Source organism: Mobula hypostoma, chromosome 5 (genome assembly GCF_963921235.1).
Source record: "Mobula hypostoma chromosome 5, sMobHyp1.1, whole genome shotgun sequence".
Classification (NCBI taxonomy): domain Eukaryota; kingdom Metazoa; phylum Chordata; class Chondrichthyes; order Myliobatiformes; family Myliobatidae; genus Mobula; species Mobula hypostoma.
The window spans coordinates 114360468-114383976 of NC_086101.1; the positions used below are offsets into that span (position 1 = coordinate 114360468).

Sequence of the window (23509 nt, forward strand, 5' to 3'; positions counted from 1 at the left end):
CATAGAACAATGCAGGCCCTTCAACTTGCATTGAAGGTGGAAGCTGTTTGTATGTATGAACTGGGAGCAGGAGTAATCGCCTCAAATCTTCACTGCCATTCCAATCAATCCGTGCTGATCTGACATACATACTGTCCGTTACGCCTGCCGCTACTTAGGGTAGCAGTGAAGGTCCTCCATCTCTGTCTGACCTTGGCAACACAGCTGTAGATGGATTCTTCATTGCATTTCTGTAACAATTTTGTTTTGCCAATTAGGGTTATTAGCCCTGAGCTGAACCCTCGAACCCGGAGGATCAGTGGATCACTCTTGGACTGACCTCTACCCTTTGACCTGTTTGGCATAGGTGACCCTACCAAGAGCCAAAGTATAAAGCCCTGACTCCGGTCAGCATATCCCTCTGGGTCATTGAAGCACACAATCCTCCAAACCACAATAAAGTTGTGGTCATCTTGGGGCGCTGATCTGACCGTAATCTAAACTGCTTTCATAGAACATAGAACACGAGAGCACAATGTGGGCCCTTCGACCCACAATATTGTGCCAACTTTTTAACCTACTTCACCATCAGTTTAACCCTTCCCTACCAGATGCCCCTCTTAAATGTCCCCAATGTATTGACCTCGACCACCATCTGTTCCAGGCATCAACACTCCCTGTGTCAAAAACTTGCTTCTGACATCTCCCTTGTAGTTTCTTCCACTTACTTTAAGAGTATATCCTCTAGTATTACCCATTGACGCCCTAGGAAAAACACGCTGCCGATGCCTCTGACCGTCTTCCTCCAGGTACCTCCCACTCTCTGTATAAAAAGCTTCCTCTTGACACATCACAGTGTTACTGCCTGTCACACCACTGGTGTTGAGGGCAGCATTGAAAGTCCTCCATCTCTGGTGGTGTTCAGGGCTTCCTACATCATGTCAGTAGCTTTCTTTTTGTTTTCACTACTGTCAGTCATATAGGTCCTGGGTGGAGACTCAGGAATACCGTCACACTCAGATGCAGAAGGATTCTTTATTGCTGTTTCCATAACAATTTCGTTTGACCAGCCAGAGTTGTTAGCTCTGAGCTGAACCCCCGAACCTGGAGGACTGGCGGACCACTCTTAGTCTGACTGCTGCCCTTTAACCTGTTTGGCATGGGTGAGAGCCAAAGCGAAAAGACCTGACTCCAGCCAACGTAGCTCTTCAGGTCATTGAAGCACAGAAACCTCCAATCCCATGACAAGGTTGTGGTCCACTTGGAGGATACCTCACAGCCTCTGTTGCTATTACCGTTCTCTCCTCCCCCCCTACCTGGAGGCACCCATCACCTATCAACTCTGCCTGTACCCCTTCCCCTTCATACCTCTAGACCACCTGTCTCTCCTCCTACTCTTTCAATCCAGATGAATCATTTCAACCCAAAACGTCAACTGTCCAAACCCACTGCGTCGCTCTGGGTGATCGTGCGTTGCTGCAGATCTCAGTGCCTGCCATTTCTTGTACCTCTAACACTGTCCTGTTCTTGCAGTGAGCTTGAATTCATCCTGGAAGGAACTGGTGCCACAGAGGCCCCCAACCAGCCTGATGTCCGTACCGATCCTGCTCTCTATGTTGTTACAAACACTTCTCACACTGGCCTTTCAGGTCACTGCCTTTCTGCTGGTGAAGGAACAGCCCTGGTACAGGGCAGGAATAGCCTCCCCAAAGTAAGTACCACTCACTCTCCAGTCAATCCCTGTAAAGCAGACAACATTATTTAAGACTCTATCCATTGTGGACTTTTGGACATTATCTCTTCTCTTCCCACCCCCCCCCCCTTTATTTGGTAGAACAGTAGCATAGAGGTTAGCACAACACTTTACACTACTTGTGACCCGGGTTCAGTTCCCACCGCTGCCTGTAAGTGCGTTCTCCCTGTGATTACATGGGTTTCCTCCGGGTGCTCTGGTTTCCTCCCACAGTCCAAAGACATACCGGTTGGTAGGTTAATTGCTCACTGTAAATTGTCCCATGATTAGGCTAGGGTTAAATTGGGAGTTGCTGGGCAGCGTGGTTCGAAGGGTTGGAAGGTCCCATTTTATGCTGTATCTCAATAAATAAATACAGAAGTCCAACCAACGCACACACACACAAGATACTGGGGGGGGATTCAGGTAGCATCTATGGAGGGGATGAAGTATCTCATCCCAAGACTGTTTCTTCCCCTCCATAAATGCCACCTGAATTGCCTGAGTTCCTCCAACTGTTTGTGTGTGTGTGTCGATTGGACTCTCATATGTCTCTGGTTCTCCTAGTCTCTCCCATCGTGTCTCTGCACCCCACCGCCCCCCCAACCCTTGATTCCCTTTCCCACCTCCTTTCCTTCCCATGACGGAAAACGATGGACTCTGCTGACGTTTCCCACTGCCTCGGGAAAACAGCCACCACAATCAAAGACTTTCACCCATTCTGGACATTCTGTCTTCTCCCCTCATCCCTTGGGCAGAAGATACAAAATCCTGAAAGGATGTATCACCAGACTGAAGGACAGCTTCTATCCTGCTATTATGACTAGTGAACCATCCCCTAATACAATAAGATATTCTTGACATCACAGTCTACTTCATTATGGCCCTTGCACCTTATTGTCTGCCAACACTGCACTTCCTCTATGACTGTAACGCTCTAGTCCGTACTCTGTAATTCCTTTTCCCTTCAGCTACCTTAATGTATTGATATCATGATCTGTATGGATACAAAGCATAGTTTTTCACTGTATCTCGTTACATCTGACAGCATTTTATCAATTTTGTTCGTTCATTATGTGTTGTGTTGTCTGATGTGGGCGATCACGGTCTTTCCATGACCATGATTGTTCTTGGCAAATTTTACTAAAGAAGTGGTTTGCCATTGTCTTCTGGGCAGTGTCTTCACTAGACGGGTGACCCCAGCCGTTATCAATACTTTTCAGAGATTGTCTGCCTGGCATTAGTGGTCACATAACCAGGACTTGTGATAGGCACCAACTGCTAATACGACCATCCACCACCTACTCCCATGGCTTCATGTGACCCTGATCGGGGGAGGCGGGGCTAAGCTGGTGCCGTACGGTGAACTCCAGGCTACCGGAGGGAATAGAGTCTTACACCGACTTTCGTACATATGGTTCTTCACCCACCCCACCACCCTGATAATGCCATGATGGATGTATTTACTTGCTTTGTTTTGGGGGATATAGCATGGAGTAGACTCTCCAACCCTGGGACTGTTTGATGGGACAGTGCAGAGGGAGCTTCACTCTGTGTCTGACCCTGGGAGTGTGTGATGGGGCAGTGTAGGGGGAGCTTCACTCTGTGTCTGACCCTGGGAGTGTGTGATGGGACAATGTAGAGGGAGTCTCACTCTGTGTCTGACTCTGGGAGTGTGTGATGGGACAGTGTAGAGGGAGCTTCACTCTGTGTCTGACCCTGGGAGTGTGTGATGGGACAGTGTAGAGGGAGCTTCACTCTGTGTCTGACCCTGGGAGTGTGTGATGGGGCAGTGTAGATGGAGCTTCACTCTGTGTCTGACCCTGGGAGTGTGCGATGGGACAGTGTAGAGGGAGCTTCACTCTGTGTCTGACCCTGGGAGTGTGTGATAGGACAGTGTAGAGGGAGCTTCACTCTGTGTCTGACCCTGGGAGTGTGTGATGGGACAGTATAGAGGGAGCTTCACTCTGTGTCTGACCCTGGGAGTGTGTGATGAGATAGTGGAGAGGGAGCTTCACTCTGTGTCTGACCCTGGGAGAGTGTGATGGGACAGTGTAGAGGGAGCTTCACTCTGTGTCTAACCCTGGGAGTGTGTGATGGGACAGTGTAGAGGGAGCTTCACTCTTTGTGTCTGATGGGACAGTGTAGAGGGAGCTTCACTCTGTGTCTGACCCTTTTTTTTTAACAAAATTCTTTATTACAAATGTCGGTGCTATACAATATGTACAAAAACAGTGACTAACACATTTACTTAACTACAAACAGACAATACATGTTAAACCAATATATTACCATCTTCATCAATGATGGCATTTAAACCCCGCGGAGCCCAACGGTCCCAGAACACCTCTACGGTCGCCGTGGACTGCGCGTATTCCTTTTCAATGTTCACCCAAGCACAAACATACCCCCTAAACATAGCCAGGCAGTCCACCCGGGGAGAACCTCCTGCCACCCTTTTCCAGGAGCCACGGATGGCAATTTTCGCCAGCCCCAGGAGCAAGTTGACAAGGACATCCTCATCCCTCTGTGCCCCCCTCCTTACTGGATGACCATATATAAATAGGGTGGGGCTAAAATGCAACCAGAAGGCGAGAAGCAGCCCAAACAAATATGCGAAAAGGGACTGCAGTCTCGCACACTCCACGTACATGTGGTACACGGTCTCCTCCAGCCCGCAGAAGTGACACGCGGCTGGGAGATCCGTGTACAAACTAAAGAACTTATTGCAGGGTACCGCTCTATGCAGCACCCTCCAGCTGAGATCCCCAGGGTGCATGGGAAGAACCCCCTCGTAAAGGGACTTCCACTGGGGACCCCCCTCACCTCCAGGTGGAAAGACTGACCGCCATGGCGTGTCGGGACGGTGGACAAGGGCTAGGAAGTGGAGGGTGTGGAGTAGCAGCCCATAAAGGTACCTCCTGTTTGCATCCATGAATGGGATTGTGGGTGTCAATGAAAGACGGCTCAAGTTGTGTGGATTCGGCTCCTGGGTAAGGCTGCGGGGCCTGGGCCCGACGAGCAGCTCAGCTTGAGTCGATCCGCACACCTGAGCCGCACTGACATTCGTTGAGGCAGGGCAAGGGTCGGCCAGGACCCCGCCCTCTGCCAGAGGAGGGGATTCCCGGCCTGAGGCAACCATGTTCCAGACTCTCTGTGGGTCCTGATAGAAGCCGGGCAGCCTCTGCAAAGCAGCACGGCTGACGCCCGCCGGTGGTAGCTGCATATCTTCGTGAAGACAGCAGCCCCTCCGGAGGAAGAAACTCGCCAACACGTGCCACCTGGGAGGGTGCTCGGCGTACAGGAATCTCTGCAGAGTCCTGAGGCGGAGAGCCGCCAGTGGTGTGCGTACACACACCAGCGACTGTCTGCCCTTTCCTACTGGGAGACTCAGTACCGCTGCAGAGACCCAGTGTATCCTGTTACCCCAGAGGAAGTCCACTAGCTTCCTCTGCATTCTCGGGACAAAAGGGGCAGGGGGGCCAAGGTGACCATCCGGTACCACAACATGGAGGCCACCAGCTGGTTTATGACCACCACCCTGCCTCGATAGGAAAGCACCCTGAGAAGGCCTGACCAGCGCCCCAGCCGGGCCATGACCTTTGTCTCCAGGTCCTGCCAGTTCGCCAGCCAGGTCTCCCCAGAAGGACTCCCAGATAGAGAAGACAGCTAGTGCTCCACTCAAAAGCTCTCATCTCCGGCAGGGAGTCCACCTGCCACTGGCCTACTAAGAGTCCGGAACGTTTCGCCCAGTTGATCCTCGCGGAGGATGCCACCGAGAAAACATCTTGGCACTCACGCATCCTCCGCAAGTCACAGGGGTCTGTCATCATGAGGAGTACGTCATCGGCGTAGGCCGAGAGGACGATCCCCATGTCCGGTTCGCGCAGAACCAGACCTGTCAGCCTTCGCCGAAGAAGGCTGAGGAATGGCTCGACACAGATCGCATACAGTTGACCAGACATGGGGCACCCTTGACGCTCTCCTCTTCGGAAGGGAATAGGTCCTGTCAATGATCCGTTAATCTTAACTAGGCACTCTGCGGCAGAGTACAGGAGCCGAACTCTGGCCACAAAGTGTGGTCCGAGCCCAAAAGCCTGCAGGGTGCCCACCAGGAAACTGTGGTCCACCCGGTCAAACGCCTTCTCCTGGTCAAGAGAAAGAAACGCTGCCGGGGTCCCAGTCTCCTGGAGTAGGTGGATCAGGTCCCGTACTATGTGGACATTGTCCTGGATGGAGCGGCCCGGGACTGTATAAGATTGGTCAGGATGGACCACCTGTCCAATTACCGAACCCAGACGGTTGGCCATTGCCCAGGCGAAGATCTTGTAGTCCACGCACAAGAGGGAGACCGGCCGCCAGTTCTTTAGCAGGCAGAGGTCTCCCTTCTTGGGCAGTAGGACCACAACAGCTCTTCGCCATGAGAGGGGCATTTCTCCAGTGGCTAGGCTCTCCCCTAGGACAAGGCTGTAATCATCCCCCAGGACATCCCAAAAAGCCTGATAAAACTCAACACTCAGTCCATCCAAGCCAGGGGACTTGCCCCTCCGGAGTTGCCGAAGGGCAGTGGACAGCTCCTCCCAAGTCAGGGGGCGTCCAGACGCACTGCGTCCTCTGGGCTGACCTTAGGCAAATCCTTCCAGACTTCATTACACGCCTCCGCATTTGACGGATCAGGTGAGAATAAGGACCGATAGAATGAACGGACTTCTTTGTTAATTTCTTCGGGGTACGTGATGGAGGAGCCATCGGCAGCCAGCAGCTCTACTAGCTGCTTTTGAACCCCCCGCCACCTCTCCAACGAGTAGAAGAAGGGTGAGCCACAGTCCAAATCCTGCAGCATTTGGATCCGTGACCTCACGTACGCACCTCGGGACTGATGGAGCTGCGTCCTTCTCCTGGTATTCCTGCCACAGCTGCTGGTCTCCAGCGGTCGGACCGAGGCGGGACTCCAGGTCAAGCAACGCTCTCTCAAGCCGCTCAATCTCAGAGCCCCGCCTCTTTGTCGACCCCCTAGTGTACTCCCGACATAAAAACAGGATTTGGCTTTGCCCACATCCCACAACAGCCGTAGGGAGCAGAAGTCTCTCCGCCTCTCCTTCCAGGTGTCCCAGAACGCTCGGAACGAATCCCGGAATTGGCTGTCCCCCAGCAGCTGGTTGTTAAAATGCCAATACCCGGATCCCACCCGAGGGTGTAGTGGAATAAATTCCATCCACACAAGGTGATGATCCGAGCACGACACTGGCTGCATGGAGGACGCCGACACGCGGGAGACGTAGGCCCGAGAGATATATATGCGGTCTATCTTGGAACCCCCCTCTCTAGACCTTCTCGAGAAGGCGCTAGAGTCGGGGTGAAGATTCCGCCAGCTGTCCACCAAGTCAAAGGAGCCGACTTGCTCCTTTAACTTTTTTGCCGATGCTGGGTCGCGTTGGAGGCCCGAGCAGTCCTCCACCTCGAGGGTACAATTGAAATCTCCCCTGAGGATGATGCAGTCCCCAGGATCGATGGAGCTCAGCAGGGTGGACAGCTGACAGAATAGGCGTGTCTGCATCACACCGCGCTTCGGAGCGTACACATTGATAAAATTCAATGGTACGCCATCCAGGCGCACAACCAGGTGGAGCAGACGGCCGTGCGCAACGTCTTGAGCCCTTTCGATTTCTGGCTGGAAGGTCGGGGCCAACAGGATCGCCACCCCGCTAGAAATGGAGCTGAGGTGGCTCATGTAGACCCCGTCCTGCCACTCCAGGAGCCAAGCAGACTCGTCCCCAGGGATGGTATGGGTTTCCTGCAGGAAACTCACCGCATAGCGCCCATCCCTGAGGACTGAGAGATTGTTATGCCTGCGAAGAGGACCCCTGCTGCCGTTTACATTGAGACTAGCTATGGTAAGTTTCATGGCGGGAGCACACTAGGCCTCAGCAGCTGTGCTCATTCCGGTGAGAGCGGAGGTGCCCTCTACCACACTGTCCCGAAAGAAAGCAAGGATACCTTTTGCTTTCCGGGCTCGAGCGGTACCAACGACACCCTGTGACCCACCATCCCCCGTAGGAGTGAGGCTGCTTCTCCCTCTGATGTCCCTTACCAGGTCATCCAGGAAAGATCTTAGTTGCCGTCTGTCGTTCCCCAACACCGCATTCCTCTTCCCCTTTCCCTTCCGTCTGAGGATGACTCTCAGGGACTTCACCAGCCTCGGCATGATGGGCCAGCGAAGCGAGGCTAGTTGAGGCCGGTGCTTGGCACCCTCAGAGGTGAGAATGAAATGCTTAATTTCCTCTACAGGTATCAATGGGGATTTCTCAGGAGGGGTGAGGATGTCCGTTGTCTCACTATCGAAGGAGTCCCCCTCCAACCCTTCACTGCAGATAGATTCCCCATCGTCCTCCCCGCATGTTTCAATAGATGGCTGCGCTTGTGACCCACACCGCGCAGCAGGTACCTCGCTCTTACCTGCCCGCTCCACCGTCGCATCAGCCTCATCCACATTTGCAACAGTGGAGGGACAATCCCCAGGGACTCCCTGCAAGCCATTAATTGCTGGGGTCGACGTGCATAGAATATCGTCCTCCCCAGGGGGCAGGTATAGAGGGGTACCCGGCACCTTTGGTCCAAGCGATTCACAAGCAGCCTGGTGCTGAGAATGAGAGAGCTTTGTCTCGTCTCCCCTTACACTATTCGATACATTTGCCTCCAGGGAGGCGCTTACTAGTAAGTCCTGGGTGGAGGCCTCCAGGGCTGCCTCATTTGTGCAAACAGAGCTATCACAAGCTTTCTGTACAACCACACCAGCTACCCCAGGACTGGTGGCTACATCTGGGGACTCAGGTTTGGAACTAACATCCGCCCGGATTCCCACCCCTTCCTGGGACTCCCGTGCATCTACTCCCCCTGCCCTCTTACGGGAACATTTCCTTCTCCTCTTCACGCCGGAGGAGCACACAGGTGCAGGCTTCACCGATGGGGTGGTGCTCTCTGTTTCCATCGCCCCGTCTGCTTGCGCACCTCCCCGAGCCCCACGCTCCACTTCAGGCGAAATGGGCGTGAGCTCTGCAGCCTCAGAGGCCGACTTCTTAGGGTGTTTGGATTTCTTCTTTGCCTTATTACTCTGCACAGACTCCACCCCGTCCCCCACCTGAGCCACAGGGAGAGGAGCAGGGACCGACCCAACCATAGGAGTAGGGGCAGGGTGAGGGGCCGGGGCAGGATCAGGGGCTGGGGGCAGGGTCAGTTGCAGGCGCAGGTGCACGCGCAGGAGTAGGATCGGGCAGAGGTAGCTGGGGCACTGGTGCCCGAAGTGGGCTCCCTCGGGTTCCGGGTGGTAGGACAGTCCCTCTGACAGTGCCCCACCTCCCTGCACGCATGGCACCGTGGGTGCTCGGAGTTCCAATACACCTGATAATCTATCGCCTCGTGCCGGACAGTAAACTGGCCCTCAACATCGTCCTCCCTTTCCAGCTGCATGAATACCTGACGCCGGAAAGAGATTACGGTGCGGAGGGTGCGTCTCTTAAATTTGTGCGTCTCCTAAACAGGCCAGTGGGGGAAGCAGGTTCTCATTCGGAATGAAAGGCTTAACATGCCCAAGCACGATACGTTGCGTGGGGGCCGTCACCAGCTCCATCGGTAAAAATATTGTTTTCTACCGTGACTCCCCTGCTTAGAGCCCGGTGCACTAACTCTTCATTCGCTAGATAGAACACCGCCTTTCCGAACTCCTTTTCGGTGGCCAAAATGCCGCCTTTCCCCACCAGGTCCTCCATGGCCTCCGCACACCTTTCTAGTGTCATTCCGGGGTGCAAAATACATTGCACCCCGCGTTCCATCTTCACCGACTGAAACGGCGTTGTCCGAGGCTGGGGAGGCAGCCACCCTTGCGTAACTCCCCGCAGGCCCGTGACTCCCTGGAGACTGGTCCGGCATGCTGGCGCTGTTTCCAGTCCGCGAATTTTACAGCGGTGCCGGTTAGAAGTCCTGGAGCGAATCGACTAACTGGCCAGGAAAGTTTGCAGCCGAGAGTTCCTCGCTGGCTCAGCGCCAGGAAAGGCTCCGTCGGACTTGCAGAAACCCAGGCCGGGAGAGGTCGAAACGTCCTTTCAGATGCTCCGGCTCCGACACCGGACGAAAATCAGGAAGATAAAGGAGGAGGAATGTTGCCCCGATGTCAATGGGGGGGAACGACAGCATTTGCCTCCGGTTTTGGAGCGAACCGGCTTCCTGGCGAGTTGCCAGCGGCCGCAGCTGGAGCTATGCAGTTAGCAGCCGCCGACGAACCCTGTCCAAACCGGCAGTAAAACTCCACACCGAGCTTCCACACCAGCGCCGTCACTCACTCTGTTGTCCAAGAGACTTTCAGAGCCACCTCCAAAGTATTCCACGAACTTTATCCAGTAGTTTTGCCTCGATTTCTCCCAGCTCAGTCAGCACTCTGTGTCTGACCCTGGGAGTGTGTGATGGGACAGTGTAGAGGGAGCTTCACTCTGTGTCTGACCCTGGGAGTGTGTGATGGGACAGTATAGGGGGAGCTTCACTCTGTGTCTGACCCTGGGAGTGTGTGATGGGACAGTGTAGAGGGAGCTTCACTCTGTGTCTGACCCTGGGAGTGTGTGATGGGACAGTATAGAGGGAGCTTCACTCTTGACTCACCCTAGGAGTGTGTGATGGGACAGTGTAGAGGAAGCTTCACTCTGTGAATCACTCTTGGTGTGTGTGATGGGACAGTGTAGAGGGAACTTCATTCTGTGTCTAACCCTGGGAGTGTGTGATGTGATTGTGTAGAGGTAGCTTCAGTCTGTGTCTGACCCTGGGAGTGTGTGATGGGACAGTGTAGAGGGAGCTTCACTCTGTGTCTGACCATGGGAGTGTGTGATGGGACAGTGTAGAGGGAGCTTCACCCTGTGTCTAACCGTGGGAGTGTGTGCTGGGACAGTGTAGAGGGAGCTTCACTCTGTGTCTGACCCTGGGAGTGTGTGATGGGACAGTGTAGAGGTAGTTTCACTGAGCACCAGCTTTTAACAAAACATCTTTCACAATATGAAATGTGAAACTGTGCTGATTACTTCTGTTCTCAGTGCTTGTAACGGAAACTGGACTGATGATCTGGACAATACAAGCATTCTGTGGTCAAACGGTACTGAAGAGGATGAGGACCATATCTCCTGCTATGAGAACACCACGCTCTTCTTCGTCTCCTGTTGCCAGTATCTGGCTGTTGCTTTTGTATTCTCAAGGGGAAGGCCCTTCCGGCAACCCATCTACAGAAACTGTGAGTCGTGTCTGTGTGTCTGTGTGTTTGTGTGCGTTGTGTTCTGGGGTTGCAGCCCTGTCTCACTCTCCATCCTAACAATCTGATTATGGGAGACACAGTGGGTAGAACCACCGCCTCACACCTCAAGAGGCCTGGATTCAATCCCGACCTCTAATGTTGTGTTTGGAATTTGTCCCTGTGACTGTAGTGGATTTCTCCCCCCGGGTGCTCTAGTTTCCTCTCACGTGCCAACTGTCAAGTCAAGTTTTATTGTCACCTAACTATATACAGGCATACTGTCAAACAGGACAATGTTTCTCTGGACCAGGGTGTAAAGCATTGTAGTACCTGTAACACACGTAACCCACAATAACTTATGAAAGTAAGGATGAAATCTACAGATGGATTACACATAAACAACTAAAGTGCATAAATTAAATATTGTAAGGTACAGAACAGATTAACTAGTGACACCTTGAATGCGAAGCAGAAGGGAGTTCAGAAACCTAATGGCCAGAGGAAAGAAACTGTTTCCCATCCTGACTGTTCTTGTTTTTATGCATCGGAGTCTCCAGCCTGATGGTTGAAAGTCAAAGAGGATGCTGGTTGGACACAGTACATGATAATTACAGTAAATATACTCTGTGTGTATTTATATAATAGATAAGTAGTGCAAAAATAAAATAGAACAAAAGTCATGTGGTAGTGATCATGGGTTCAACGTCCATTCAGAAATAGGACAGCAGAGGTGAAGAAGCAGCTCCTGAATCGTTGAGTGTGTCTTTTCACGCTCCTGTACCTCTTCCCTGATGGTCACTGTAATTTCAATCCTTTGTGTAGTTGGGCGGTAGGAAAACGGGAGAAGAGCATAGGTTACGGGAAAATGGAGACACGAGAGACTGCAGATGCCAGAATCAGGAACAAGAAGAGAACTCATGAGCAATGCACTTAGAATGCTGGAGGAATTTGGCCAAGTCAGGCAACATCTGTGGAGAGGAATAAACAGTTGATGTTTGGGCCACGACCTTTCATCACAGGGTTTTTTAATACTATGGACTAATACCATTAAGCAAGGGGTCCTCGGACCACAGGTTGGGATCCCCTGCTTCATCAAGACTGGAAAGGAAAGGGGTAGAAGACAGAATAAGGTGGCGGGGAAAGGGGAGGAGTTCAAGCTGGCAGGTGATGGGTGGAAGAGTTTAAGGGCAAAAGGAGGGACTGAGGAGGTCAGGCAGCATCAGTGGAGGGATACGGACAATTTCAAGTTTCAAGAACGTGTATTCAGCCCTACACATGAATACAGCCAAACAAAACAGCATGCCTCCTGGACCTAGGTGCAGAGCACAGAACTAATAGTCACACACATTACATATAATTATGGTAGCAGAAAATCGTACAGTTACAAAAAAAAATGTTATGTAGCCCAAGTCTCTGAGTGTCATGGCCTATAGATTGATGGTGCACGGATGATGTCCTGAGGCCACGTTTCTGCAGAGCAAGCCTGTAGCTGTTCCTCGTATTGCACAGTTCAGCCACAGGCGAATGCAATTCAGCTTGACTCCTACTGAGCAAACACTGGAGGGGAGCACCAACGGGAAGGGGCATGCGCAGAATCCAGTGGCACACAGCTGCCTCTGGCGACCCCATGGCACAAGGGCCTTGTCCACGCAACTGCCCTGCTCTCGGTCCACAAGTCAAGTCAAATTTATCATCTAATATATACATGTATACCATCAAACGAGACAACGTTTCTCCAGACCGGGGTGTAAAGCACTGTACTACACATAACATATGTACTATACATAGTAAATTGGGAAATGAACCAATGAGTTGGACTTTCAGTATTCTACATTAGTAATGTCCAACAGAGTCTTGTGATCACAACAAAAACTTCCAAAACAATCACCTGCACCTCCTGACACCCTCTTTCCTGGGTGGCTAAAGCAGAACGCACAGGGTGTGCTACAAGTCCAGCTTCACCTATCCCACAACTCACTGGTGGGGCAGACTTGCAGTACTGGATGTTCTTGTTCTGGTAGCAAAAGGGACTACTGATACTGGAATTGGAGCAAAAATCAATGCTGGGGGAACTGAGTGGTTGGACAGTATCTATGGAATGGACAATCTGATTTGTCCTGATTTAGGGTTTCCACCCAAATCATCAGCATTTCTTTCCCTCACCTCCACAGATGCTGCCCAACCCACTGAGATGCTTCAAGTAGGTTGTAGGAAAATGTGGGGAGTAGGATTGATGGGACGAAGGTGGCTCTGTTTCTCAGGAAAATTGGAGATGGGGAATAACAGGCATAAAGAGTGTTCACAAAGCCTAAGCAAGGAGGTTTGCATGGTAAACAGAGAGAGAATAATGCAGATCAGCTTGGGAGTTTATTGATTCTCCACTTTTTGTGTTTCAGACTTATTTATGGGATGTGTTCTGATCCTGTATGGCTTCATCTTCCTGATTATGATGTACCCAATCGAAAGTATTAATTATTTCTTCAAGGTAACAGAAGTGGGGTTACAGTTTCTCTTTGGGATTCAGTTGTGTGTTTAATCCATGCAGACCAAGATGCCCCATCCAGGCTGGTCCCACATGCTCATGTTTGACCTGTAACCATCTAAACCCTTCCCATCAATGTACATGTCCAACGGTCTTTTAAATATTGTTATTTACCTGCCACAACCACTTCCTCTCGCCTAGCAGCTCTTTCTTTATAGACACAAGGCATTCTGTAGATGCTGGAAATCTTGAGCAGCTCACACAAAATGCTGGAGGAACTCAGCAGGTTAGGCAGCATCTGAGGTGCTCTGTTGGTCAGGGGTCGAACATGGATGTTGCATCTTAGCTGTCTGACTGAAACGTAAGCCAGGGCATTACAATATGGGGAGCAAGATGTTGCCCTCTCCATACAGCTGATGAACCCAAAGAAACGGCAGAGATCGACGCAGTTTGGTTCCAGCAGCCTCACAGGAGTTGCCAGTCAGCGTTGCACTCAACGTAGGACCTCCTTAGGGACTCCAGCTCCAGACTTTTCCCTCAAGGTTTACTCCTCATGTTTGGGTATAGCCGCAAGGCATGGAGGTTTGAGATCGAGAGTTTTATTTCACCTAGATAAGCTGACGATCCCCATCTGCACAAAGGAACTGATTTTAAGGCTGTAGTAACCTGCCTTTGCTCCTTCTCCTGTTAGTAGAAACGGTTCCGCTGGGCTTCGAAGCTAAGCTGCACATGAAGGCCAGGAGTTGGACTTGGTTTACAGTGACTATTTGAGGCGCATGCCATTCGGAGCATTTAATAGGCAGTGGGAGCTTGTCCCTAATACCGCTTGCCGCTTTGACAACCTTAAGGCACCAGACAGCACCAATGAAGTAGAATAAACAGTTGATGTTTCAGATTATGACTTGATCAGGGCTGAATCTTGATGTAGGGTCTTGGCCCAAGACATTGACTGCTTTACCCTCCCTCACAGATGCTGCTTGACCTGCTGAGTTCTATCATTTTTGTGAATGTTGCTCATTCCACACAGATACCTCCCTTTGCTTTAGAAAAAAATGTTGCTCCAGGAGTTCCTGTTATCTCTCCCCTCTTGCCTTTAACCTATGCACTCTAGTTATTGATTTCCACATCTCTGCAGTTCACCCTTGGGCAAGGTGTAGTACCAACTTAACCCCCCACCCCCCGATCAGGGTCATGTGAATCCATGGGAGCAGGTGGTGGATGGTCGTATGAGCAGCCAGTACAAATCACAAGTCCTGGTTATGGGTCCACTGACGTCAGGCAGACAATCTCTGAAGATTATTGATAATGGCTGGGGTCACCCGTCTGGTAAAGACACTGCCCGGAAGGTGGCAATGGCAAACAACTTATGTAGAAAGAATTTGCCAAGAACAATCTTGGTCATGAAAAGACCGTGATTGCCCACGTCATACAACATGGCACATCATGATGACAATGGCAATCCCTGAGAAAAAGACTGCATTTACCTAATCCATACCACTCATGGTTTTATACACCTCTACTTGGTCAGATTACAGACCTATTGAGGTTCCATTCAAACCCAGCTGCCTCTGGGTGGTAGAGTGGACCACATTGGTGGTGGAAGCTGTTTGAACATAGGAATCGGAAGCACGAGTTAACTCCTCAGACCAACTCTGCCATTCAAGCTGATCTGACTGTAACATAAATGTAGAATGCCACTGTACAGTACGAGCCCTTTGCCCACAGTGTTGGGCCGACCTTGTAACCTATTCCACCATCAATCTAACCCTTCCCTCCTGCACAGCCCATAACCCTACATTTTATTTCATCCATGTGCTAATCTAAGAGTCTCTTAAATGTCCCTATTGTATCGTCCTCTACCACGACCCCTGGCAGTCCATTCCAAGCACCCAACACTCTGTGTTTTAAGAAAAAACGCCTCTGACATCTTCCCTAAACTTCCCTTCACTCACCTTAAATCAGTGGCCCCAACCTTTTTTATGCCACCGACCAACACCATTAAGCAAGGGGTCCTTTGGTTTTGGGTATTTCCACCTCAGGAAGAAGACACTGGCTGTCCATTTTACCTATGTCTTATCTACTCAAGTAAGTTTCATCCCCCTCCATATCAAGAATCCATTTCCCTCTGCCTTCAAGATATTTGGACTTTGTTTCCCCAGCCCTCTGTTGAAGAGAGTTCCAAAGACTGGCGATCCCTTGTCACCGGGACTTGCCAGATATTAGAGCTTGTGTCAAGACTGTGTTAGTCAGTGAAAACAAAGTAGGACTGTCCTTAAGTTGTATAGTTAATCCACTCCACCATTTCATAAGACCATGGATAATTCCAAGGCTCTGTTTCCATCCTGTATGATTCTGTTCTGGGCAGAAGTTGTTTCTCTGTATCTACCTTGTCATGGTTGTGATCTGTGACATTTGGGGAAGGGGGTTGGTGGGGGGAGAGATTAAGAGGAGATCTGATCTTCCAAACAACGTCCAGTGTGGTCTTGCAAGTGTCCTTGTGTCACAAGTCAATCACTTGCCTCCAGATGAATAGATGTTGCAAGGGTCTATTCTGGGGGCTCCAGTATCTGCCCACATCCCAACTGCATGCAGATCAGTGAGTTAATTGACCCTAGTGTGTATGTCTGGGGGTAGCTGATGGGAATATTGTCATTGGGTATATTTAAAGTGGAGGTTGATAGACTCCTGATTAATAAGGGGTGTCAGAGTTACAGGGAGAAGGCAAGAAAATGGGGTTAAGAAGAGAGATAACTTGGCCATGATGTGAGGGCAGAGTAGACTCGCTGGGCCAAATGGCTTAATTCTACTCCTATGTCTTATGGTCTTAAGGACTGTGGGGAAAACAAAATGGGAAGGGAGTAGAGTGAATGAGATCAAAAGATCGTCATGGTAACCTGACAATGGAACTGTCCATCTTTCTTCCTCCCAGCTGGTCTGCGTCCCCCTGGATTGGCGGAATAAGATGCTGCTTTTAATCGCAGCCAACCTGGTCCTTGCATTTCTAGTGGAGGTGAGTATCTGGAATTGGAGAATCCGAATGTGCAGGTTGAGCGAGACCAGGACTAGAGGGTCACAAGTGTCGAATCCTGGTGCTCTTGCAATCCAATGCTTCTTTGGAAGTTAAGAATGAGATGTAAAACTTGCTGGTGATGATTGTTTTATCGAGCGTTGCAAGAACAAGGAAACGAGGGGAGGAGTGTGATGAGAAATGAAGATGGAAAGAAGAGATGAACAGGGAAAGAGCAGAGAAAGAGAACGAACAAAGATGATCTGGCCTTCTTGTACCAGACCACTGATTCCACTGATATCCCAACAGATAACAGTTAGAACTTAAAACAGTACAACACAGGCTCTTCAGCCCACAATGTTGTGCTGAACCAATTAATTATTAATCAAATGGCAGGCTAAACTAATCCCTTCTGCCTACGAAATATCCATATCCTTCCACTTTCCTCAATTCAGCTCCATAAGACCGCAAGATACAGGAGCAGAATTAGACCATTCCGCCTGGCGAGTCTGCTCTGCCATTTCATCATGGCTGGTCCAATTTTTCTCTCAGCCCCAATCTCCTGCCTTCTCCCTCCATCCCTTCATGCACTGACTAATCAAGAATCTATCAACCTCTGCCTTAAATATACATAGTGACATGGCCTCCACGGCTGCCTATGGCAAAAAATAACAGATTCACCACTCTCTTGCCAAAGAAGTTCCTCCTCATCTGTGTTTTAAAAGGATATTCCTCCATTCTGGGACTGTGTCCTCTGGTTCAATTCAAGTTTAATTATCATGAATACAGCGAAACGAGACAGCGTTACTCTGGGGTCAAGGTGCAAAACGCAATACCAACAGTCACGCACGGCACAAAGCATCATATATACAAGATAGCAAGCACATAAAGGTATCAGTAAGATATAGTCATGCAAAAAAAAAGTCCAGATCCTGAGTCCATAAATGCTGCAGAAATCTGCAGTCGACCACAAATTAGCTTGTCTTCTGTCAAGTGGAGCGCACCAGCTCTGACACCTCTCTCCTGGCAGCTGTAAACAGACAGCACTGCAGCTTGAGGCCTAGTCCTCGCACATGCAAGATATCAGTGAAATACAGCCATGCAAAAAAAATAATATACACGTGCATATCTGAATGTATCTTTAAAATCCCAGATTATCTGCCTCTACCACCATCCCAGGCAGTGCATTCCAGGCACCCATCACTCTCTGTATTTAAAAAAAAACTTGCCCTTCACATCTTTTCTTTGTAATTATCCCTTCTCACCTAAAATGCATGCCCTCTGGTATTAAATGTTTCAACCCTGAGGAAAAAATACTGCCTCTCTATTCTATTTATGCCTTTCATAAACTTATAAACCTCTATCAGATCTCCGCTCTGCCTCTGGCAGTCCAAAGAAAACAACCCAGCCTCTCATGATAGCACATTCCCTCTAAACCAGGCAGCATCCTGGTAAACCTCTTCTGCACCCTCTCCAAAGCTTCACCATCCTTCCTATAATTGCACAACTAGAACTGTATGCAATACTCCAGATGCGGCCTGACTCGAGCTTTATAAAGCTGAAGTTCATGAATTAAGTGGCCAGACTCAAGCAAGATGTTTCCATAAAAAATACAGAGGCAACTGTAGCCATGGGAAAACTCACTGAAGTATAATGAAAATACAAACAAGTATAAAAAAGTTAACTTACAAGAATCCAAATAAGCTTTGGGTGAAAGATGTAATATTTAAGGGGACCTTGGGGGAAACTTCTTCAGTCAGAGGGTGGTGAGAACACAAATGGTGAATGAGGGTTCGATTTCAACATTTGAGAGAAATTTGGATTGGTACATGGGATGAGAGAGATGTGGAGGACTACGGTCCAGGTGCAGGTGGATGGGACTAGACAGAAGACTGGTCTGTCGTGGACTAGGTGTGCCGAGGGGCCTTTTCCCATGCTGTAGTGCTCCGTGAGTTATCCAAACCTGCTCATTGGTGGAAGTGAGGAAGTAGGAAGCAAGGGAGTACTTGGGTTCCTGGGATTGGCTGGCTGGGTGAGTGATTCAGTTGTTGGTGTTTGGTGATTGGTGGCATAAGTCAGTCAGACCTCTGGGATGGAGGGAAATCAAATTAACCTGTATACATGACAGGGTGGCAGAGCTGGGAAAGCTGCTGTCTCTCAGCTCTAGAGAGCCGGGTTCGATCCCCCACCCCCCACCCCGGGCACTGTGTAGTGTGTGTGTGTATGTACATTCACACATCCCGATAACAGACTTGGGCAGTAGTTGCCACTCTAAACCTTTTGGAAGTGAATGGCAAAATTTGGGTGGAGTTGATGGAAAAGCAAAGAGAATGAACTGGGATCGGTGTAGATAGGTGGCTGATGGTCAGCACGGACTCAGTGGGCCAACAGCCTGTTTCTATGCTGTTTAAGTATGTTCTGAAATATAATCTGGGGTTAGAGAACTATATGTGACATGTAAAGTTAGAGATTTGATCTGATTGATTGGATTTGATCGGATTGGACTTGTTGATGTTACCTGTGTTGTTTCGGAAGAACTAGACTACGGTAATGAAGGTAGAAATCAATCAGGAGTGTGTTGTTCCAGTTTCCCATTCCCACGATAATCTGGTGAAATCTGTTTATTATTGTCACATGTACCAAGGTACAGTCTTGTTTACTGTTCATACAGATCAAATCATCACCTCAGTACATTGAGGTAGTGCAAGGGAAAACAATAACAGAATAAAGTGTTACAGTTATAGAGAAAGTGCATCGCAGACAGATGGTAAGGTGTAAGGGTCGTGACGAATTAGCTTGAGGTCAAGAGTCCTTCTCATTGCAATTAAGAATCATTGAGTGCTCATGTAAGAGCAGATGCACAACCACAATGCAAACAGGAAAGACCATTGAAACAGTCAGCCTTTCTCCATTAATGGCAGCCGTCCACGTCTCTGACTGCACGTTACACCCTGGAGCCCATGGGACAGGTTGGGTTTCCTACAAGCACAGTCACGTGATGGTTCACCAAACGGTTTTGTACAGGTGGTGGTCATTCAACCTATCATATCTGTGTGGGCGGCTTGAAGTCAATCGGGTTAATCACATACCTTGTACCAATATGTTTAAAGCAGTAGGTGGAGACTTGGGTTCAGTCCCAAACACAGACACTGTGTGTGTTCAAAGTACATTTATTATTAAAGTATGCATTATACAGCCTTGAGATTCATCTCTTAACAAGCTGCCACAAAACAAAGAAACCCCAAAAGAACCTATTTTTTTTTAAAAATGACCATCAAACACCCAATGTGCAGAGAGGAAAAAAAAATAAATCAGGCAAACAATAAACATAAGCAAGTTGCTGAAGTCGACAAAGAGAGTCCTGTCCATAGACCCCTTAGTTCAGTGCAGTGCAGGGCAGAGCAGTGAGTTGAACCAGCCTGTCCCTTAACTCGGGGCCCCGACACCATAACCTTTTCAATCTGGCCGGCGCTTAAATCATTATCCATCATTGGGTTCAGTCTCTTCGATGCACTCTAGGGCCAGGACCCTGCCACCTAGATTCGGTCTGTACCCGACCTTCCCAGTTTGGTCTGGAGCCTATATCGATTCAACATCGGGTCTTCCTCACTCCCACCTCAGTCCTGCCACATTGATTTGCCTCCAAGTCCAAAGGGAAGTTGCAGTCTATTGCTTGCGATGATCATTTGCCAGAAAAAATGTGGTTAACAAAGTATTTAGTTGTTTTCCTTGTTTTGTTGGCCACCAGCCAGAAGCTGCTGAGATTCACCAGTGTCATCTTAATCCATAATCACTGGATACAAATATGTGGGTGTGTATATGCACGCATGAGAGTCTGTGAGTGGGGTGTGTGTGTGTGTGAGAGTCTGTGTGTTGGTGTTGGGGTGTGTGTGTATGTATATGAGAGTCTGTGAGTGGGGTGTGTGTGTGTGTGTGTGAGAGAGAGAGTGCGTGTTGGTATGTGTGTATGAGAGTCTGTGTGTTGGTATGTCTGTAAGAGACGGGCATGAAAGTGTGTGTGAGTGTTTGTGCACGCATGAGAGTCTGTGTTGGTGTGTGTGAGAGAGAGTCTCTGGTGTGTGTGAATGTGAGTGTATGCATATGAGAGTGTGTTCGTGTGTGTGAGTGTGTTTGTGCACACATGAGAGTCTGTGTTGGTGTGTGTATGAGAGTGCCTCTGTTGATGTATGTGTGCGGGTGAGAGTCTGTGTGTTGGTGTGTGTGTGTGTGTGTGTGTGTGTGACATTTTGTATGCCCTCCCTATGACCGTATGGATTCCGTCAGGGTGCTCTCCCACATCACAACGACGTAAGGTCGTTTGGTTAATCAGCCGCTGTAAAATGCACCCACCCATCTCCCCAGTATGTGGGTGGGGGGTGGAGTTGATGGGAATGCAGGGAGAAAAAAAATGTGGCTGGTGTGAACAGGTGGTTGATGGTTGGCATGGACTCGATGGCCCCAAGGGCCTGTTCCTGTGAGATGTATCTCTATGACTCTAATCCATGTACTCCAGTGCAGGGGAGATCCAGCCCTGAAGAAAGGCCGAAAAATTATTCCCATCTGGGCTAGAGCTCAATTTCAGCTGGTATTCCTTGGGATTTGCTGTCCCATGTGGAGGAGTGTAGAGACTGGGAGGGGCCGTTGTGTGTCACAAGTTGTAGACAAAGTGGATATGGAGAGGATGGCAGGAAAGTCTCAAACCAGAGGACACAGCCTCAGAATAGAGGTACATCTATGTAGAACAGAGATGAGGAGGAATTTCTTTAGCCAGAGCAATCTGTGGAATTCATTGCCACAGGCAGTGGTGGAGCCCAAGTCATTTGGTATTTTTAAGGCAGAGGCTGATAGATTCTTGATTAGTCAGGGCATGAAGGGATAAGGGGAGAAGTCAGGAGATTGGGGCTGAGAGAGAAAATGCATCAGCCATGATGAAATGGTGGAGCAGACTCGATGGGCCAAATGGCCTAATTCTGCACCTATACCTTATAATCTTATGTTGTATGTTAGAAGCATGGACAGTGAGCAAGGGAGGGATGCTGACATACTCTGCTACCTCGTTCCCCAGTGAGATTCAGCACTTTGGTCAAGAGATGGGAAGGAAACTCACTCTGCAGGGAAAACCAAATGTTCTTAATCATGCATTTTCTTTCTTTTTTTTGTTGCGTTCTTGCAGAATCTCATATGTACCTATGGCGTCCAGTGGCTGAAGACTCTGTGTTCTGGAGACTCTGAGTGTCCGGTCTCAGGTAGTGACGCACAGGTGGGTGCACAGGACACGGTGGGATCCCAGCTCTGTTATGGTACATTTTCGAGTAAAAGGGTGGCAGAAATGTGCCAATGACATGACCATGACCCCACCCCAACATCTCCCTTCTCCAATCCCTCCCATTTTCTCCTGTCCTGACTCCTGAAACCCTCCCTTCTCTCCTTCACTCTCCCCCTGCAACACTCCTTCTCTCCATGACCCTACCCCTTTCTCTCTCCTGCACCACCCCTCCCCGACTCAGACTCTTCTCACACCCGTCCTGACTCTCGACCCTACCCCCTCCTTCCTGCACCCTGCCACTATGTTTGGGTGAAGCCTCTTGTTAGGACATTGTTCCTGCACTTTCCCACCCGCTCCCCCCAGTAATGTGTTGTGTTGTGTGGCTCTTCCCCAGGTGGGCGCAGACCCCGCAAGGGAGACGGTCGGAAGGGGGCTCTGGTGCCAGCGTGGACGCCTCCCCAAGGACAAGTACAAACGCCTGACCCGCGAACTGCTGCTTGACCCTGACTGGCCTCCTAAGCCCAAGACCTGCACCAGGGCTAGTGCCGTCCCCGGTGCCAGCCAAAGCCGCTGCTGGCAAGGCTGGGAGCCGGCAGACTCCTCCGCACAGTCCTGACCAGCTGGGGGTATCCGGGGGCAGTGGGGCGGAAGGAGGGAGAGGGGGACATTCAGCGGGCACGGTGTAAGGTGATCCTTGTAGGGCGGGGAGATGAACCCCAACAACAACCACCAACTGTGACACGCAAATGCGAGGAATTTTGCAGATGCTGGAAATTCAAGCAATACACATCAAAGTTGCTGGTGAACACAGCAGGCCAGGCAGCATCTCTAGGAAGAGGTACAGTGGACGTTTCGGGCTGAGACCCTTCGTCAGGACTAACTGAAGGAAGAGCGAGCCCGTGCAGTTGCTCTTCCTTCAGTTAGTCCTGACGAAGGGTCTCGGCCCGAAACATCCACTGTACCTCTTCCTAGAGATGCTGCCTGGCCTGCTGCGTTCACCAGCTACTTTGATGTGCGTTGCATCAACTGTGACGGCTTGTCCTGGGTGTGTAACACATCTGAGGGTGAATGGAAGATGGAACCATTTCAATGGCGACTCTCCCACCACCCATTCCACTCCCAGTATATTGCCACGACCCTGCAGAGTCTGACAGCCTCAAACCTTTGCTTGAACATTCGGGCAACTCGGGGCTGTACCTCCCTCTTCACTTGTTGTCTTCATGCCCGTGCACCAGGTCCAGAGGGGGTGAGCCCGTGCACCAGGCCGTACGCTGTCTCCATAGAGGGGGTGAGCCCGTACACCGGGTCCAGAGGGTGTGAGACCGTACACCGGGTCCAGAGGGGGTGAACCCGTGCACTGGGTCCAGAGGGGGTGAGCCCGTACACCGGGTCCAGAGGGGGTGAGCCCGTGCACCAGGTCCAGAGGGGGTGAGCCCGTGCACCAGGCCGTATGCTGTCTCCATAGAGGGTGTGAGCCCCTACACCGGGTCCAGAGGGTGTGAGACCGTACACCGGGTCCAGAGGGGGTGAGCCCGTACACCGGGTCCAGAGGGGGTGAGACCGTACACCGGGTCCAGAGGGTGTGAGACCGTACACCGGGTCCAGAGGGGGTGAGCCCGTGCACTGGGTCCAGAGGGGGTGAGCCCGTACACCGGGTCCAGAGGGGGTGAGCCCGTGCACCAGGCCGTATGCTGTCTCCATAGAGGGTGTGAGCCCCTACACCGGGTCCAGAGGGTGTGAGACCGTACACCGGGTCCAGAGGGTGTGAGACCGTA

The 23509-nt window shown here is 50.4% G+C and overlaps 1 protein-coding gene across 1 annotated transcript in view; it reads left to right on the forward strand.

The window, feature by feature from the left end:
• Positions 1-22561, forward strand: part of LOC134346940 (polyamine-transporting ATPase 13A3-like) — a 139560-nt gene extending 116999 nt beyond the window's left edge. Inside the window, exons 28-33 of the mRNA XM_063048816.1 lie at positions 1513-1690; positions 10786-10979; positions 13376-13464; positions 16391-16471; positions 21642-21728; positions 22129-22561. Of these exons, the coding sequence (XP_062904886.1) occupies positions 1513-1690; positions 10786-10979; positions 13376-13464; positions 16391-16471; positions 21642-21728; positions 22129-22350 (851 nt within the window). The 3' untranslated portion in view covers positions 22351-22561. The remainder of the gene's footprint in view (positions 1-1512; positions 1691-10785; positions 10980-13375; positions 13465-16390; positions 16472-21641; positions 21729-22128) is intronic.
• Positions 22562-23509: the final 948 nt, after the last annotated feature.